General features: G+C 52.8%; 1 protein-coding gene across 4 annotated transcripts; it reads right to left on the bottom strand.

Moving 5' to 3' along the window:
* Window positions 1-4,527: 4,527 nt before the first annotated feature.
* On the bottom strand, window positions 4,528-18,726 carry CHRM1 (cholinergic receptor muscarinic 1). 4 transcript variants are annotated; one of them, XM_064364797.1, is made up of 3 exons: window positions 18,640-18,726; window positions 10,140-10,275; window positions 4,528-7,033 (listed from the first exon to the last, which is right to left on the bottom strand). In XM_064364797.1, exon 3 carries the CDS (start codon window positions 6,953-6,955, stop codon window positions 5,573-5,575), a length of 1,383 nt encoding a protein of 460 aa, XP_064220867.1. In that variant the 5' UTR covers window positions 6,956-7,033; window positions 10,140-10,275; window positions 18,640-18,726; the 3' UTR covers window positions 4,528-5,572. The 4 variants fall into 4 exon arrangements, with proteins under 4 accessions (XP_064220867.1, XP_021532777.1, XP_012309885.1 ...); XM_021677102.2 differs by lacking the exon at window positions 18,640-18,726 and adding an exon at window positions 9,108-9,295 and having other exon boundaries at window positions 10,140-12,609; XM_012454462.2 differs by lacking the exon at window positions 10,140-10,275.
* Window positions 18,727-18,926: the final 200 nt, after the last annotated feature.

Here is an 18,926-nt window from a genome sequence, read left to right as displayed (position 1 = left end):
GATAGGCTGAGTACAGGGAGTCAAAGGGAGAAGGAGTCTGGAATGCCTCCCAGCTTTCCGGTTTGAGCAACTGTGTGAATGGTGGTGCTAGCCAGGGCAGGAATATCAAGACAGAAAGTGAAACTCAGGGGCTGGGGAAGGACAGGGGCTGGCAGTGAAGGGTGAGAACTGTTTTCAGGACCATTTTGTGTGATAGTCTGATTTGTGGGGTTATACAGTGTGCGTGTGACCGAAGATGCTAACAATAGCGATGTTGGAGGTAATAACCTCAAGCCCCTTAGAGCCTGAGGCTGGTGTGGGGAACCTGGGCATTCAAAAGGCTTTTGTGCTCTGGCCGGGCGCAGTGGCTCATGCCTGTAATCCTAGCATTTTGGGAGGCCGAGGTGGGTGGATCACGAGGTCGAGAGATCGAGACCATCCCGGTCAACATGGTGAAACCCCATCTCTACTAAAAATACAAAAAAAAATTAGCTAGGCACGGTGGCGTGTACCTGTAATCCCAGCTACTCAGGAGGCTGAGGCAGGAGAATTGCCTGAACCCAGGAGGCAGAGGTTGCGGTGAGCCGAGATCACGCCATTGCACTCCAGTTTGGGTAACAAGAGCGAAACTCCGTCTTAAAAAAAAAAAAAGCAAAAAACAAAAACAAACAAACAAAAAAAAGGGTTTTGTGCTCTAAAGGTGAGCATGTACCTGTCTAAATTTCCAGTTGGGTCAGCATGAGTCCTGTGAAATCCGAGCCAGTGTCTTAAGAATGAAACCAAGGATTCCTAAGGCCTGGGGCCATGGAGGATTAGAAGATGGAGCTGTTCCTAGATGCCAAGCCTCCTACCTTCTATGTTCTTGTTGGTGAATTTGGTATACTGGCCAGAGAGGTAGGGCCTGTCTCTGCAAGTTTATAGTAGTATCCAAGGAAGGTGATCCTTCTGGGGTCTGATGTACCTGCTGAGACTTGGAGGCAGGGACTGGGGTGGCCAAAACCACCTACTCTGTTATGTCCTGTGGTCTTGTTATCTGAGAAGCAGGCCCAGGCAGGTTCCAAGAGCCGTTTTTTTTTTTTTTGGCAGAGCTATTCCTGTGATTGCCAGCAGACGGCGCTAAAGCAACACGGTGAGAGTGGAAGGTGGCGCAGGAGAAGAGAGGATCCTAACCTCTCCAGGCTGGAGAAAGGGTTGGTAGCAGTAGGGGAGAAGATAGCATTACAAAGCCACCTCATTCTTTGCCTATTTCCAGCTCAGGCAGTAGTAGCCCTTGTTTCTGGGGCGAAGGACTCCCTCAGAATGGGGGAGTGGTGCAGTGTGTTGGGGGGACAGTTGCCATGTCCAGCCACCCTCTCTCTTTGGGCTTATCCCATTTCCCTGATTCTCTGGCAGCTGGATCTGCAGGACTCTTGCTTCAGAGGCCTGAGGGCACAGACGGCATCTCTGGGAAGGTTTCCTGGAATGCACACCGTCTCCCGCCAAGACTCGTTCCCCCAAACTCCTTTAACCAAGCCATGATGGGGTTTACGTTTCTTCTCCCTGGGTTGGGGGAGGTGTAGGGTCAGAGTTGGGTCTGAAACTAATCCTGGTTTCTGGGATTTACTGGTGAGCAGCCCTATCCCGTGTAAACACTGGCCATAGAGCCATTGAGGGGATTTCCCTACACCGTCTCATACTCATAACTCTTCTGTAAAGGGCTTGTTCCCCTTCCAGAGATGAAGACGCTGAGACATGCCTGAAGTTGTTCAGTGAGGGACATGGCAGGTCAGACCTGCATCTGGGACAAGGGACAGGTGTGAACTGCTAGCCCCATTTCTGATGTGAATACCAGATTTGACCCCCTTCACCTCCGGCCTTCAGGTTAACCTGACCCCAGAGATCCTCCTCTCCCAGCACTGCTCAGCTTTCTCAGTCCCTCTGCCTCCCAGGACCTCAGTTTCAATGCCTTCAATACGGGCCAGGGCCTTAGGGCAGTGAGGGAGCAGTGGTAAGGGAGGGGCCCTCTAGGGTCTCGAGCTGACAACCCAGTAAGCTGTGCTGGTGGAAAGGGCATATGGGATTTGTATCCTAGAGTCATTCTCACAGTGCTGTAGCTCCTGGCTAGCCTGTCCTGTTTACATCTTCAATGGATACCAGTTTTCATCGTGTTGGAAGCTTTCTTCCAAAGGCTTCTGGGAGTCTGAACAGCTGCAAGTGGGCTGAATCCCCACTTCTCCCTCTGCAAGGGTTTAGCTCCATCTAGGACCTCATCCCTCTAGGGTAACGATTCCCAAACTTAAGCCTGCATTGGAACACCTGGAGGGCTTGTTAAAAACAGGTGGTGAGTGACTGGGTGAGGTGGCACACGCCCGTAATTCCTGAACTTTGGGAGGCTGAGGCAGGCGGATGACCTGAGGTCGGGAGTTTGAGACCAGCCTGACCAACATGGAGAAACCTCATCTCTACTAAAAATACAAAATTAGGGGCCGGGCGCGGTGGCTCAAGCCTGTAATCCCAGCACTTTGGGAGGCCGAGGCGGGTGGATCACGAGGTCAAGAGATCGAGACCATCCTGGTCAACATGGTGAAACCCCGTCTCTACTAAAAATACAAAAAAAATTAGCTGGGCATGGTGGCGTAATCCCAGCTACTCAGGAGGCTGAGGCAGGAGAATTGTCTGAACCCAGGAGGCAGAGGTTGCGGTAAGCCGAGATCGTGCCATTGCACTCCGACCTGGGTAACAAGAGTGAAACTCCATTTCAAAAAAAAAAAAAAAAAAAAATTAGCCGGGCGTGGTGGCATGCGCCCGGTAATTACAGGCATTACCACCTGTAATCCCAGCTACTCAGGAGGCTGAGGCGAGAGAATCACTTGAATCCAGGAGGCAGAGGTTGCCGTGAGCTGAGATCTCGCTATTGCACTCCAGCCTGGCAACAAGATCAAAACTCTGTCTCAAAAAAAAAAATGTGGCAGCTGGGCGTGGTGGCTCACGCCTGTAATCCCAGCATTTGGGGAGGCCAAGGTGGACAGATCTCCTGAGGTCAGGAGTTTGAGACCAGCCTGACAAACATGGAGAAACCCCATTTCTACTAAAAATACAAAATTAGTCGGGGATGATAGCGCATGCCTGTAATCCCAACTACTCAGGAGGCTGAGGCAGGAGAATCGCTTGAACCCAGGAGGTGGAGGTTGTGGTGAGCTGAGATTGCGCCATTGCACTCCAGACTGGGCAACAAAAGCGAAACTCTGTCTCAAAATAAAATAATAAATAAATAAATAGGTGGTGAGTTCCACAGAGTTTCTGATTTAGTAAATCAAGGATGACCCTGATAATTCTCACATGGAACAAGTTCCCAGGTGATACTGATGCTCCTGTCAGAACACTGTGAACTGAAAGATTCACTCAGCAGGTCTGTATTATCCGAACCCTGCACGTTTGCACATTTCAAAGAAAGGTTCGGCCTTGCCTGGCTCCTGGAAGATAACACTAAACCCTTGGAATAGCCTGCCTGGTAAGAGTGTTTTGCTTACCTTTGGGCCTTGGGCCACACCAGGGGGTCTATGCCAACAGTGGGATTTATTGGGGAGGCCTTGGGTCTCATGGTATCAGTCTGACCTCTGGAAGAGCTGGAGACTAAGGAAGTACGGTCAGCCACGTGGGTGGTCCGCCATGCTTACGTGACCAACTTCCAGTAAGAACACTGGACACCGAAGCTCTGCTGAGCTGTCTTGGTTGGCCTTGGCAGACCTTCCTTTATGTTGTCAGACATCATTGCTTGGAAGATGGGTGCTGTCTGCATGGCTCCACTGCGAGAGGACAGCTGCAAGCGTGTATCTGGCCTCTCCTGGACTCTGCTCAATGCACCTTTTGCTGTTGCTGTTTTATACTCTGTATTCTTTCCCTGTAATAAACTGGGAGCATAGTAGCTTTGCTGAGTTCTGTGCATCATTCTAGCAAATCACTGAATCCAATGACAGTCTTGGAAACTACTATTCTAGGCTACGAGATTAACCTCTCTAGAATTCCTTTGCGTTAGGCTTTGGGGACCCTTCACCAATGAAGTGATTTATAACCTGACCTGGGTCATCCTGATGGAGTGTTTTGGCCTAAATGCTTTAGGCCTCTCATCTGCACAGTCCAGAGGTCAGGAGGCTATGAATTGCCTGGAAGTCTGGGTGTTGCTTTGTGGGGTAACCCTGAACAATCCTCCTGGATCTCTGAGCCTTATCTCCTCATGCGTAAGTGAGGGTTTGGAAGAGTTCTGTTCTCCCTGGGTATGGCAGGGCCAATAGAGAAAATGCAGGGATGTAGGCAGGGGTGGTTGATTTCACCCGGCTGCCTCACTTCTAGAGGCCAGGTCTGCCTTTTATAGCCCCACTCACCTGAACCAGGGACTCCACAGTGCTGGGGTCCCCACACTTTGGTAGATCCAACCATGCAGTGCTGTCCCTCCTGGAACCACTTTCAGGGCCACGGCCCACATTCCAAAGTACTTGGGCCCTCCCTGCCCCATCCAGCCCTGACCTGAGACCAAGGCCTTGAGCCAACACAGGGAGGAAGGCCCCTTAGTGCCCGCTGGTTATGTGGCTTTATTCACAGACTCAGCACTTGCTGAGGATGAAAGGAAAGAACATTTGGGGCCAGGCTGGGCCTGGAGATCCGGGTGGCTGGGAGGCCATGCACGGGTTGGATTGGGGAGCTCACTGGAGAGAACCTGCTGGCTGGGCCAGGCCTGTGTGGGGCAGGGCCGGAGGCAGGCAGCATGCGGGAGACCTGGCTAGATCTGCAGGGAGCAGGTCCATCCAGGTGGTGGCTGTGAGCCAGGAGGGAGGGACTGAGGCTTCTCTGGGGCAAGGGGTATGGACAGCAGGCACACTTGACTCCCACTCCCAGGGATATGATATCATAGGACAGTCAGGACACCTGGCTCCTGGTCCTGCTGCCTTGGGACTTGATGTGTGACTAGCCAAGCTGGTCCCCTCCAGTGTCATTGTCCTGCTGATGCTTGGACATGTGCCTTGGAGGTGACCCACCTAGGGACCCTCTGGGGACATCTGTGGGGGTCTGGACAATCCTGGAGCGTATGCCTAGGGCCCAGCTGGGCGGGCTCTGCCTATGAAGCGAGGGGATCCCCTATCCGGGCTCCCCAGCTCCCTGTAGTCAAGCTTTTGTCCCAGTGGTCGGTTCAGTTCCCGGCTGTGTCCCCCAGGGGGCGCCGCCTCACACCGCAATGCGGGCCGCCCCTGGGCCAAGGAATACTGTAAGGTTAAGCCCTCTTTCTCCTGGCCCGCCCTACTGGCTCCTGACTTCCTGCCTAAAGGCAAACAAGGAGTCCAAAGCCCGGATCCTTCTCCCGGGCCTTCTTCCTGGTGAAGAGCCCATTCCTACCCAGCAGGGAACAGAAAAACCAGTTCCCCGGGTTTCCCTCCCTGCCTGGGAATAGCAAAGTCTGGAAAGTTGGCAGAGTCTCTCTGGGCTGCCCAGGAAGGTGACCCAGGGGCTTGGGAGGCCAGGTGAGGCCTGAGCAGGGCCCTGGGGCTGAGGATGCAGCCCCTGCCCGCTTCCCTCCGGCCTCTCCCGGGGACTGGGGTGGAGGAATGCAGGAGAGGGACCATCAGCATTGGCGGGAGGGGGTGCGGTGCACGGAGCCAGGGCGCTTGGGGATCTTGCGCCAGCGTCTCTTGTCCCAGCGGCAAAGCAGCAGCAGGCGAAAGGTGTCCCGGAAGGCTTTGTTGCAGAGTGCGTAGCACATGGGGTTGATGGTGCTGTTGACGTAGCACAGCCAGTAGCCCAGCTCCCACAGGGTCTCAGGAACACAGTCCTTGCAGAAGGTGGACACCAGCACCATGATGTTGTACGGCGTCCAGGTGAGGATGAAGGCCAGGAGGATGGCACTCAGGGTCCGAGCCGCCTTCTTCTCCTTGACCAGTGAGAAGGTCTTCCGCTTGGCCAGCTGCTCCTTCCCTCGGGGCTTCTGGCCCTTGCCGGCTCGATCACGCCCTTTCTTGGTCGGCCTCTTGACTGTATTTGGGGAACTCCGTGGGGGCTGCTTGGTGGGGGCCTGCGCCTCGGGGTCCACCATGGGCATCTTGATCACCACTTCGGAGCCAGGCTCCTCTCCCTCTGAGGATGTGAGGGACTCCATGGAGCCTTCATCCTCTTCCTCTTCTTCCTTCCAGCTGTAGGCCTGCAGCAGCCTGGGGGCCCTGCAGCAGCGACAGCAGCGGCCTGGAGGAGTCTCTGGGGAGCCCTCGGCCCCTGGCTGAGACCTCTCTGAGCTGCTGCTGCTGCCACCCCCTTTGCCTGGCGTCTCAGAGCCCTGAAGGGCTGCCAGCTCCCGTGCTCGGTTCTCTGTCTCCCGGTAGATGCGCCAGTAGAGCGTGCACATGACTGTGACCGGGAGGTAGAAGGCGGCCATGGCTGTGCCAAAGGTGATGATGGGCTGGGAGAGGAACTGGATGTAGCACTGCCCCGCCGTCACTGTCCGCTCCCCGACCAGGTACTGCCAGAAGAGGATGGCTGGGGCCCAGAGGACAAAGGAAACCAGCCAGGCCAGGCCGATCATCAGAGCTGCCCGGCGGGGTGTGCGCTTGGCACGGTAGCTCAGGGGCCGAGTCACGGAGAAGTAGCGGTCAAAGCTGATGAGCAGCAGATTCATCACGGAGGCGTTGCTGGCCACATAGTCCAGGGCCAGCCAGAGGTCACAAGCTAGCGTGCCCAGAGCCCAGTGGCCCATGAGCAGGTACGTGGTGTAGAGGTTCATGGAGAAGGTACCGATGATGAGGTCAGCGCAGGCCAGGCTCAGCAGGAAGTAGTTATTGACTGTCTTGAGCTCCGTGTTGACCTTGAAGGAGATGAGTACCAGCAGGTTGCCTGTCACCGTGGCCAGTGACAGGAGGCCCGTGGTGATCCCAATGAAGGCCACTTGCCAGGGACCCTTTCCTGGTGCCAGGACGGTGATGTTGGGGCTGACAGCAGGTGGGGCTGAGGTGTTCATGGTGGCTGGGTGGGGCTGGGGTTGGGGAGCCCCTTCCTCCAGGCAGGCTACGGGGCTTCCTCAGAGGAAAGTCATCACCTGAAAAGAGAGGACATGGGCTTTGGTTGGGCCACTGGATATTTCTTTTGTTTACTTTTTTTTTTTTTGAGACAGTCTTGCTCTTGTTGCCCAGGCTGGAGTGCAAGGGCATAATCTTGGCTCAGCGCAACTTCCACCTCCCCGGTTCAAGTGATTCTCCTGCCTCAGCCTCCGGGGTAGCTAGGATTATAGGCGCCTGCCACCACGCCTGACTAATTTTGTATTTTTTTTTTTAAGTAGAGATGAGGTTTCTCCATGTTGGTCAGGTTGATCTCGAACTCCCAACCTCAGGTGATCCGCCCGCCTTGGCCTCCCAAAGTGCTGGGCTTACAGGTGTGAGCCACCATGCCTGGCCAACATTTCTGATCGCCCTTATTGGAAGATGCTAGGGATATAATTTCTACTCTTGCAGAGCTTCAGACCAGACAGCGTCGCCCTCCCTAACTGGTGCTCACTCAGACGCTCATTTATCATGCACGTTCCCAGCCATCAGCGGATTTGCCAGCAGTGTGGAGTGGCTTTGGGATCCAGGGACTGGAATCTTCATTCCAGTTTTACCATTCAGACTCTGGGCCTCAATTTTCTCACTGGGAAATTACTACAAATTCCTGCCTTACATAACTCGGGTGGCAGGAGTTGGGAGACTCACTTTGTACACAGTCCTACCAAATTCTCGAAGCATTTCACTCAACTTTATTAAAGCTCTCACTGAGTAGCCACTGCGTGCCAGACACAGTGCTAAACACCTAAAGGAATTATCTGATTTCACCGTCTACATCTCTAGGAGGAAGGTCTTTTATTATGCCCATCTCACTCTGAGGCGACTGTGGCTCTGAGCAGCCGCGAGACTTGACCATGGTGACACAGTAAATATGAGAAGAACCCGCAAGAACAGAGATAAGAACTTGCAAGAACAGAAACGTGTCCTAAAAGAGGAAAAAAAGAAAAGAACCCATTCTCACTCTCCCTGGATATGTGGTGCTCTAGTGGGATTCTTCTAAGAAGGAGAGATGGGTCCGGGCGTGGTGGCTCACGCCTATAATCCCAGCACTTTGGGAGGCCGAGGCGGGTGGATCACGAGGTCAAGAGATCGAGACCATCCTGGTCAACAAGGTGAAACCCCATCTCTACTAAAAATACAAAAATTAGCTGGGCATGGTGGTGCGCGCCTGTAATCCCAGCTACTCGGGAGGCTGAGACAGGAGAATTGCTTGAACCCAGGAGGCGGAGGTTGCGGTGAGCCGAGATCGCGCCATTGCACTCCAGTCTGGGTAACAACAGCGAAACTCCTCCTCAAAAAAAAAAAAAAGGATAGATGGGAAGAAAGGGGAGCTCCTGAGAAGATCAACAGAAAGAGGGCTGGGCGCTGTGGTTCACGCCTGTAATCCCAGCACTTTGGGAGGCTGAGGCGGGCAGATCACGAGGTCAGGAGTTCGAGACCAGCCTCGCCAACATGGTGAAACCCTGTCTCAGCTAAAAATGCAAAAAATCAGCCTGGCGTGGTGGCGCTTGCCTGTAGTCCTAGTTACTCTTGGGAGGCTGAGGCAGGAGAATTGTTTGAACCTGGGAGGAGGAGGTTGCAGTGAGCTGAGATCGCACCACAGCCTGGGTGACAGAGCGAGCCTCTCTCTCAAAAAACAAACAAACAAAATACCAGAAAGAGATGGGAACAGAAGGGCCCTGGGATATGTGCATGTGTGTATTTTTAATGCACATTTTTCTATGCATGTGGGTTTACATATGTATATGGGGGTGGTATTTGGCGCTGAATTGAATCATCTATGAGGGCAGCAGGGAAAGTCATGCTGGACTCAGACACTCACTTGGTGGTAAGAAGGTCTGGGGCAAAAGCAGGAAGCAGAGATGAGAGCCTCAGCTCCCAGCTCAGTGGGGGTCTGGACCCATATGGGGCGTGGGAGGCTTCCCTCCCTCTCCCGGCTCTGTTCCTGGGCCCTAGCTGAGTGGGGGGAAGCAAGGGGAATGGGAAGATCCTCCAGACTTTTTTTGGATCTGGAATCTGATCCAGGCACTAGGGCTGGGTAAAGAGAAAGGTCAGGGCCCTTCACAAACTAACCTGCTGGCTGGGCAGGAGGCCCCCACAGCCATAGTGAAGCCAGATGCAATGGTGAGGGTCCAGGCAGCTCAGCCAGGGGCTTGCTGCCATGGGATTTGGTGGGTCCCTTCCTGTCCTGGGCCTCAGGTGTCCATCTGTCCATTGAAGAGATTGAGGGTCCCCTGACCCTCAGCTGTGGCCTTCAGGGGCTATATTGTCGGGAAAATTCCAAGGGAGAGGTGTCAGGCAAGGGCCCACAGAGCACTGGTGTTCCTTGGGCACCTGGCCTGTGACAGACTGCTGTGATGGGAGGCCTGGGTGGTGTGTGGCTGAGGGCATCTCCACAGCTTGCCATCAACCCTCAGTGTGTGCAAGTCACTTTCAGTGTGGCGAGTTCAGTGCGGGACAAAATGAGCAAGGACTGTGGCTGGCAGTGTGTGCTCGTGTGTCTGGGACAGTTTGTGCATGAGGGGGCATGTGCCACCTGGACTCCGGAGCCAGACGGTCTGGATTGGAATCCAGGACACCCTGTTCACTGTGTGTGTGATGATTGCTGGTGATGTAACTTCTATATGCCTAGGTTTCCTCAACTGAAAAATGGGATAGGCTGGGCGCAGTGACTCATGCCTGTAATCTCAGCACTTTGGGAGGCTGAGGCGGATGGATCACCTGAAATCCAGAGTTTGAGACCAGCCTGGCTAACATGGTGAAACCCCGTTTCTACTAAAAATATAAAATATCAGCTTGGGCACAGTGGCTATCGCCTGTAATCCCAGCACTTTGGAAGGCCAAGGTGGGTGGATCACGAGGTCAGGAGTTCGGGACCATCTTGACCAACTTGGAGAAATCCCATTTCTACTAAAATTACGAAAATTAGCCGGGTGTGGTGACGCATGCCTGTAATCCCAGCTACTCGGGGAGGCTGAGGCAGGAGAACTGCTTGAACCCGGGAGGCGGAAGTTGCAGTGAGCCAAGATTGCACCATTGCACTCCAGCCTGGTCAACAAAAGCAAAACTCCATCTCAAAAAAAAAAAAAAAAAAAAAAGAATTACCTGGGTGTGGTGGTGTGTGCTGTAATCCCAGCTAATGGGGAAGCTGAGGGAGGAGAAGTGCTTGAATTCAGGAGGCAGAGGTTTCGGTGAGCTGAGATTGCACCATTGCACGCCAGCTTGGGCAACAAGAGTTAAACTGCGTCTCAAAAAAGAAAAAAAAAAAGAAAAGAAAAATGGGATCATACCCATTAGCAAGACCATCACCTCTTTTCAGGTGATGAGCTCAGTAGGGGTCTGGACCCAGACCGAGAGGGAGGCTTCCCTCCCTCCCTCTCCTGCCTTCCCTCCCTCTCCCGGCTCTGTTCCTGAGCCCCAGGAACAGAGGTTAAATGAATTAATACATGTGAAGTGCTTAGAATGGCCCCTGGCACATGGTAAACAGTAGGTGCCCTTTAACTCTCAGGACGTGTAGCGATGAGGGTGCTAGGCTGCCTAGAATGTCTACTTCTTGGATCTAAAATCTCTGATACTATGACAATAGCAGCTAGTAGTAACAATGCTCATTGCTATTATTTTTTTAAAAAGTGCTCCTGAGTCCCAGTTGCTGCTAAAGGGTTGATATGCATAATATCATTTAATCTTAACAGGAACCTGTGGTCAAGGAATTACTGTCGTCTCCATCTCACGGATAAGGAAGCTGAGGCTGAGAAAAGCAAGAGAATTTGCACGATGTCATGCAAGGAAGGTAGGAACTAGGATTTGAACCCAAGTGGTTTGTTCCAATGAAGGTTCATTTACAGAAGCCGAAGCCAGCCTGGGGGTCATAGTTAACTAATTTGAATTCTAAAAATATTACATTAAAATATGATTTGTCTTGATTACTGAGTTTTGCTGTACCCCTCCCCTTAAAGTCAGCCACTAGGCTAGAGGGTGGGATTAGGCTGGGACTTTTCCCGGTAAGGCCACTGGTAGACACTACCCTTGAGAATTTGAGAATTTGTCCAATTCTTGTCACCATCATCTTCTGAACTCAGTGTTCTTTAATGCCCATTGTGCACAGGGAGCAGCTGAGGCACAGAGAAAAGGCAGTAGAAGGCACTGTCGGCTGGGCACCGTGGCTCACCGTTGGTCAGGAGATTGAGACCATCCTGGCCAACAAGCTGAAATGCCGTCTTTACTAAAAATACAAAAATTAGCTGGGCGTGGGTGCGTGCCTCTAATCTCAGCTACTTGGGAGGCTGAGGCAGGAGAATCGCTTGAACCTTGGAGTCGGAGGTTGCAGTAAGCCAAGATTGTACCACTGCACTCCAGCCTGGGTGACAGAGCAAGACTCCGTCTCAAAAAAAAAAAAAAGAAGGCATTGTCTAGTCCAAGGTCTCCGGGCTCCTAGATTGGGTACTTCCTCCCATGTCATACCTTTCTGGTAGTTTGGATCAGCTCTGTAGCCCTGGACCCTGGGCAAAGACCTGCAAAGGCTGAGTTAGACAAGAGGAGCTCCCTAGCCTAAGAGGCTGCACCCTACCCTGCTGCAGGGGCCTCTCATCTGCCTGGGCGTGGCGCAGCCTTTAAAGCTTGACTTCTTAGGCGTGCTCTGGTGGCTCACACCTGTAATCCTAGCACTTTGGGAGGTTGAGGCAGATGGATCACTTGAGTTCAGGAGTTCAAGACCAGTCTCAGCAACTTGGCGAAACCCTGTCTCTACTAAAAATACAAAAATTAGCCGGCGTGGTGGTGGGCGCTTGTGGTCCCAGCTACTTGGGAGGCTGAGGCAGAAGGATCACTTGAGCCCAGGAGGATCACTCGAGCCCAGGAGGTAGAAGTTGCAGTGAGCCGAGATCATGCCACTGTACTCCAGCCTGGGTGACAGAGTGAGACCCTGTCTCAAAAAAAAAAAAACAAAACCAAAAACCCAAAGAACAAACACTTCACTCCTTATACCTCTCAGCAGGCTAGGACTAGGGTAAGGTGAATCAGGCATTTGCCTCCAATGCAAAATGTAACAGGTGTCCCAAAACTTAGTAATCAAGAAAATATTTTAAAGTAATATTTACAAAAATGGAAGTTAATGCAAAAAAAAAAAAAAAATCCAAGATGAACAACACGTTAAATAACGACAGGGTTCACCCTGCACTTGCACAGCCCTTTCTCACTCACCTCAGCCTAATCCTGGCCCTGGTTCCAATAAAACTTTATTCACAAAAACAGACAGCCAGCCTGTGGGCTGGAATTTGCTATTTGATTTTTAAAAATATTATTATGATATTATTTCTCTTGATTGGTGAGTATTTTTATGCCTCCCTCTTAAAAATTTTGCTCTGAGGCCAGTGCCTCCCTTGATTCACCTTAGTCCAGGTTTTGTAGTTCCCAGTTTTGGGTTTGAAGCTTGACGCTGACCCTTCCTAGCTGTGCGGTCAGCAATCAGTCAATCTTTCATTCCCCTGCTGCCCTCATCCCCAGCTGATGGGGATGATGCTGTTCAGAGTGCCTGGCCCTGAATCAGTTAAAGAGTTAAAGCCTTGTTGTTCTGGTTTTTTTTGAGACGAAGTCTTGTTCCATCACCCAGGTTGGAGAGCAGTGGTGTGATCTTAGCTCACTGGAACCGCTGTCTCCTGGGTCAAGTGGTCCTCCTGACTCAGCCTCCTGCGGAGCTGGGATTATAGGCTCCTGCCACCACATTCAACTAATTTTTGAATTTTTAGGAGAGACAGGGTTTTACCATGTTGGCCAGGTTGGTCTCAAACTCCTGACTCCAGGTAATCCACATGCCTTGGCCTCTCAAAGTGCTGGGATTATGGGCACGAGCCACTGTACCCAGCCCTGTTATTCTCCGCTCCTTCTCCTGATCCAATGCCCAGCCTCTTCCTACCATGCCCCTTCCCCTCCAGACCCCAGGCACACCCCTACTCTGGTTCCCAGTTTGCTCATCTGTAATGGAGGAGTTGGACAAGTCTGGTGTCTGGGAGATTTTACAGAGTCCCGAAACCAACAACTCTAGGCGCTGAACAGAAAGAGCCCAAGTCCCTGAGGCAAGCAAGGCTGAAGGCTCACTTACGTTTTCTCACTTGGGGCTGGAAATGACATCAACTCAGGGTGGGAACATGGTGCCCATCACAAGGCCAGCTCTAACTTTGGTGAATTAAAAAATGCTTTCAGAACGGGAGTGCTTGCAAGAAGTAACTCAAGGAGTCCTTGGAGGTGAGGACCTCTCCTGGAGGGGTCCTTGGAGGTGAGGAAGCCAGCGGTCTCTTGCCTTGATGTCTGGAAATCCCTTCCAAGTCTCCTATTTTTTTTTTTTAGATGGAGTCTTGCTCTGTCCCCAGGCTGGAGTGCAGTGGCGCTATCTCAGCTCACTGCAAACTTCGCCTCCTGGGTTCAAGTGATTCTCCTGCCTCAGCCTCATGAGTAGCTGGGATTACAGGAGTGTGCCACCACACCCAGCTAATTTTTGTATTTTTAGTAGAGATGGGGTTTCACCATGTTGGTCAGGGTGGTCTTGAACTCCTGACCTCGTGATCTGCCCACTTCAGCCTCCCAAAGTGCTGGGATTACAGGCATGAGCCGCCGTGCCCAGCCATCTCCCATTTTAATAGTCATATTGCTAACCACTGTAACTAATGCCTCCTGCATGCCAGGCACTTAATATGTATTATTATTATTATTATTTTTTGAGACGGAGTTTCGCTCTTGTTACCCAGGCTGGAGTGCAATGGCGCGATCTCGGCTCACCGCAACCTCCGCCTCCTGGGTTCAGGCAATTCTCCTGCCTCAGCCTCCCGAGTAGCTGGGATTACAGGCAAGCGCCACCATGCCCAGCTAATTTTTTGTATTTTTAGTAGAGACGGGGTTTCACCGTGTTGGCCAGGATGGTCTCGATCTCTTGACCTCATGATCCACCCGCCTCGGCCTCCCAAAGTGCTGGGATTACAGGCGTGAGCCACCGCGCCCGGCCCGTAATATGTATTATTTCCCTTGACCACAGGACAGCTCAGTGGACATCCCATGGGGGGCTCTATCTTTATAGTAGAGATAAGGGCATTGATGCTCAGGGTGCAAAGTAGATTTCTGATGGACCCACAGAAGTGGTGGAAGTGGGATTCTCACCCAGAGCTGCGGGCTCCGAGCCTGGGTTCTGTCCACCTCTGCCCCACCTATGCTGGATGAGGGCTGAGGCCTCTCACCTGGGACAGGTGGCACTGTCACCTGAAGTTCCAGAGAATTGGAACCTGATTCTTGCCACCATCTAGATCTTCTGCCCCCTATGACACAGCCAAAGAACAGATCCATCAATGGAAGACTCTGCCTTTCCTCTATAATCGGAGGTCCTCACCCACTAGCCCTCTCTTGGACAGAGAAGGAGCTTAGGAGAAGGTTCCTGGAGACATGCTCTAGTCCCCGCTGCATCTAGTCCTTAGCTGTCGATTCGGGGCAACCTTCTACTGTTCAAGGCTCCTGTGGGATCAGTGACATGGTGGCTGTGCAAGAACCTGGTTTCCTAGGATTGTGGCAGATCCCTGAGGAGACCAGCCCTGGGCTGAGCATTAAGATATTGGGGGCTCAGGCCGGGCATGGTGGCTCACACCTGTAATCCCAGCACTTTGGGAGGCCAAGGCGGGTGGATCACCAAAGTCGGGAGTTTGAGACCAGCCTGACCAACATGGAGAAACCCCATATCTACTATAAATAAAAAATTAGCCAGGTGTGGTGGCACATGGCCTGTAATCTCAGCTACTCAGAAGGCTGAGGCAGGAGAATCGCTTGAACCCGGGAGGTAGAGGCTGCAGTGAGCCGAGATTGTGCCATTGCACTCCAGCCTGGGAAACAAGAGCGAAACTTTGTCTCAAAAAAAAAAAAAAAAAAGATATTGGGGGTTCAGTGGCGGCTCTAGAATTTCTACAAAGGAGGGACTTAGGGCAGCCATCTGGTTGAAAAGGGGGCTTGAAGCTGCATTTTAGGGCACGTCCTGTGGGGGCACCCATGGGGGCTGAGGCTCACAGAGGCAGTGAGTTTGTCAGTGGGGATTGCAGTGGGCAAGAGGAAGACTCCCCAGGGCAGCCCTTGGCACTGCCTCTGCCTAGCCTCAAGCTCTTGTCTTGCTGTGTGACCTTGGGTAAGTGATCGCCCTGACCTGGTGACCTTCTGTGGGGTGGCGTGAACTCCTAGGATGAGTGTTTGTGTATGAGGGTGTATGCATTGCTGAGCAAGGCTGGGATGGTAGAGGTGGGTCCACAGCTTTGTGAGGATGAGTAGGGACTTGTCCTCAGAGGGTGTTTGGCCTGGAGTCAGGAGGATAGTGAGGAAGCAGGGAGGGGCGTCTCTGTAGGACTGTGGCCTCCTGATGACGGCTGTTAGAAGCCTTTGATGATATTGCTGGGTGCGGTGGCTCTCATCTATAATCCCTGTGCTTTGGGAGGCCGAGGTGGGCAGATCACAAGGTCAGGAGTTTGAGAACAGCCTGGCCAACAAGGCGAAACCCCATCTCTACTAAAAATACAAAAAATTAGCCGGGTGTGGTGGCAGGTGCCTGTAATCCTAGCTACTCCGGAGGCTGAGGCAGGAGAATCGCTTGAACCTGGGAGGCAGAGGTTGCAGTGAGCCGAGCCGTGCCACAGCACTCCAGCCTGGGCAACAGAGTGAGACTCTGTCTCAAAAAAAAAAAAAAAAAAAAAAAGAAGTCTTTAATAATATTACTAATACTCCTTATACATAAATAGTAGCAAAGAAAAATTACTAATATTAAAGTAACTGATATTTACTGACTGCGTACTATACACCAGACATGGCTCTAAGCATTACATACACAGACATTCTATACTTGATCTGTCTACCTGTTACAACTCCTTATGAAATAGATCCTGTTATCCTCAATTTGCAAAAGGCCTAACCTGAGGCTTCAAGACCTGAAGGACCTTTCAGCTCATCAGTGATGCAATCAGGATTTGGATCCAGGGCGCCTGTGTCGGAGACCAACCTCTCAAGCCCTACTCCTGCTCTTGAGGGATGCGGGGTTTAGGGTTAGCCTCCTTGCCCACTTCAACTAGCTCACCCAAGTCCTACTTTGAATCAGTTAACGATGAGCAATCGGTCCTTGTTTCAGAATCTGGTCTTCTTGTTGCGTGGCAGTGTCTGTCGTATATCTGTGTGATGTGTGTTAACAGTGCTGTGGGAAGAGGGTGGGTCTACTGGAGCTCTTTAAAGGGCAGGGTAGGGGCTGTGTCTGTCTCGTTCAATGTTTCTCCCAGGGCTTGCACATAGTAGTTGCTCAATAAATACCTGTGGAATAAATGTACGTGTGTGTACTCAACTTCAGACCCTGGAGCCTGAGAATGAGCCTGTCGGGGTCAGGACCAGCTCCAGAGCATGGTCCATAGGCCCCGCTTTTCTCTTGAGCTCCCACATCTCATCTGCTAGGTCCCTGCTCCTCTGAGTGAGGCCCTGCCTGGCTGGAGAGCTTGGGAGAAAACCAGCCAAGAGCATCCTTGTCTGTAAAAGGGACCAAGGAAACCTGCTTCGACCGGCTGCAGGGAAGCTAAGTGAGGTGGCAGGACAGACATGGACGTGCCATGGCATTTGTCACTGGGGTGAGGACAATGTTAGCCTGGGCTCAAAGGGTTAAGGGATGAGGTCAGAGCCTTTATTACAGCAGGCCAGACTGCTGACTGCCAGCGCCCAGGACCAATCCCCAGGGGCTGGGGATCTGGCTTGTGAGAGGATTCGGGAGGAGATAGAAATACTGGAGACAGCAGGGAAAGAGAAATGGGGAGAAAGATTCCTGAACGCCAGGCTTTTCTGAACTTCCCACTGGCCAGGGAGTACCGAAGGGGAGGGAGAGAATGAGGGGATGCCGGGGAAGAGATTTAGGAGGGAGGAGCGGAGCCATCTTGTGATTCTGGGCCTGGAAGCTGGTAGCGTGCTGGTTAGGGAGAGGGGACAATATTGGGGAGTGGGAGGTCTGCAGAGGGGCTGTGGGGTTGGGCACCTGAGGCCACACATATGCAATGAGGAGGGCACTCCTTCTGGCCAGGCCTCCTCTCTGGTCCCTTCTGCTAGGGCCTGAACCCAGAAGCCAGCCACGTGAGGCAGCTCTCCCCTTGACGTTAACTTTTATCTGATGGTAGCTTTTGACCCATTAAGGTACACAAAACTTCCACACCTGATGCCTGGCTTTGGGAATGAGGGAGGAAACAAACAGAATTGATCACGTTTCTTTAGGCTCAACAGTTGCCATTGGGAGGGCCAACTAGCGTTGCGGAGGGCAGCAGCCATCAGTTAAATGCTACATAAAACGCAGCACTTAGCCGGAAGAGAAGCATCAGTCCTGGAATCACTGCCAAATTTGCTCCCCCATGATGGATCTTAAGCAGTTGCCCGACTTTGGCCAGTCCATGCCAGAGCCTGGGCATGAGAAGCTGGACCCTAGACCTTATTCTGCCAGTGTGGCGTCAGAGGTGCTGGGTCCCTCATCCTCTAATCTGCGTGCCCTCTGCTCCTGGCTCCTTGCACTCCCCTCCTCATTTCCTTTCTTCTTTCTCCCTCCCTCCTCCATCCCTGTAGGCATCACCATGGCACCACAGCAGAGCAGAAACCCAGCGCAATTCACCCACCTCTCCCCGCCTGCTGGGAGCCCAAGCTTCTGCCTCTCAGAGCTGGCTGCGCCCCCTGCTCTCCCACCCCATCTTCCTGCTCATGGAGGCGGCAGCGCAGCGTTGTGCTAAGGATGCGGAGAAGGGGTCCAAGCCCCCTTCTTTGACCATAAGCATGTCCCTCGCCCTTTGTCAGCCTCAGTGCCTCCATCTGTAACGTGGAAAGGCTCCTTTCTAGGTCTGCCATGACCTTTGTTTAGCCCCTTCTTGACACTTTGGACTTCCATTACACTTCAGGATCCAGTTCTCAGAACTCCAACCGCCAGCTGTCAGCTGTAAGCCAAGACTCACATCTTCTGCAGCCCATTTCCCTACCTCCTCCCCTTTGATATCTCAGCACCGATAGTGACAGCAGCTTGCCCGGCGGCTGAGGTCAGAGGGCAGAGAACTCTCATCTGACAGACAGCCCGGTGAACAGCTGATTACTCCTGGCAAGGAGACTGCCTGGCCGCTGGAGACTGCCCGACTCCTTCCAGCCAGTTGGGCAGGGGTCTTACGTTAGTCTGGGTGGAGCTGCAGGTGTGTTTTGTGCAAAGAGGTGAACCCCTCTTCATTGGCTCTGATAACCTCTAAGCTGCAGATGTCGGAATGAGCTATGAAAGCTGACGAACCCCTCCCCAGCTGGCCTGCCCAGGAGCTGACAGCTCTACAAGAACCAGAGCTCCTGGCCCCTAGTCCTTCCCCACATTGTGCAGTGTGGGGGCACTGGGTGAGTACCTGGCATGGGTGCCCACTGGTATCCATGCATTGCCTGGACGTAGGACTGAGACCCACCCTGGGGGAGCCCAACATACTAGAAACATAAAGAGGGTCCTCTGGGCCCCTGCGCTCTTCAGAGTGGCCATCCAATGCCCATTTGTCCCCAGAGAGCCCTGGGGCTCTTTGCCTGGTCTCATGCTGGCTTCTGGCCCGACACCCACCTTGACTTCCAGCTTCTCTGTCTGGCCAGCAGCCTAATTCAGTCCATCTCGGGGGAGCTGAGGTGGATGGAGGTGGTGGGTTTCAGGGTGCCCTGAGAGAGGAGAGGAGGAGGTTCTGGGACTCGGACCCCCATCAAGAGGGAGGTCAACTTCCCACAGGCTGCTGGTGGCAAGGGCTGCTTCCTGGCCCCTTGCCCTTCCACTCTGCCCCTAGGGTGCTGGGGGCTCTGCTTGCTGCCAGGGCAGCCTCATCCCTTCTGGGCCTCAGGTCCAGTTTCCTGAGGGGG

Source organism: Aotus nancymaae, unplaced genomic scaffold, assembly GCF_030222135.1.
Source record: "Aotus nancymaae isolate 86718 unplaced genomic scaffold, 86718_ANA_hifiasm-v0.15.2.pri h1tg000059l, whole genome shotgun sequence".
Taxonomy (NCBI): Eukaryota; Metazoa; Chordata; class Mammalia; order Primates; family Aotidae; genus Aotus; species Aotus nancymaae.
The sequence above is the reverse complement of the archived record's forward strand: the minus strand, read 5'-3'. Positions and strand labels throughout refer to the sequence as shown.

Coding starts and splice junctions, on each gene's coding strand:
- CHRM1 (XM_064364797.1), bottom strand. CDS start 6,955: ATGAACACCTCAGCCCCACCTGCTGTCAGCCCCAACATCACCGTCCTG.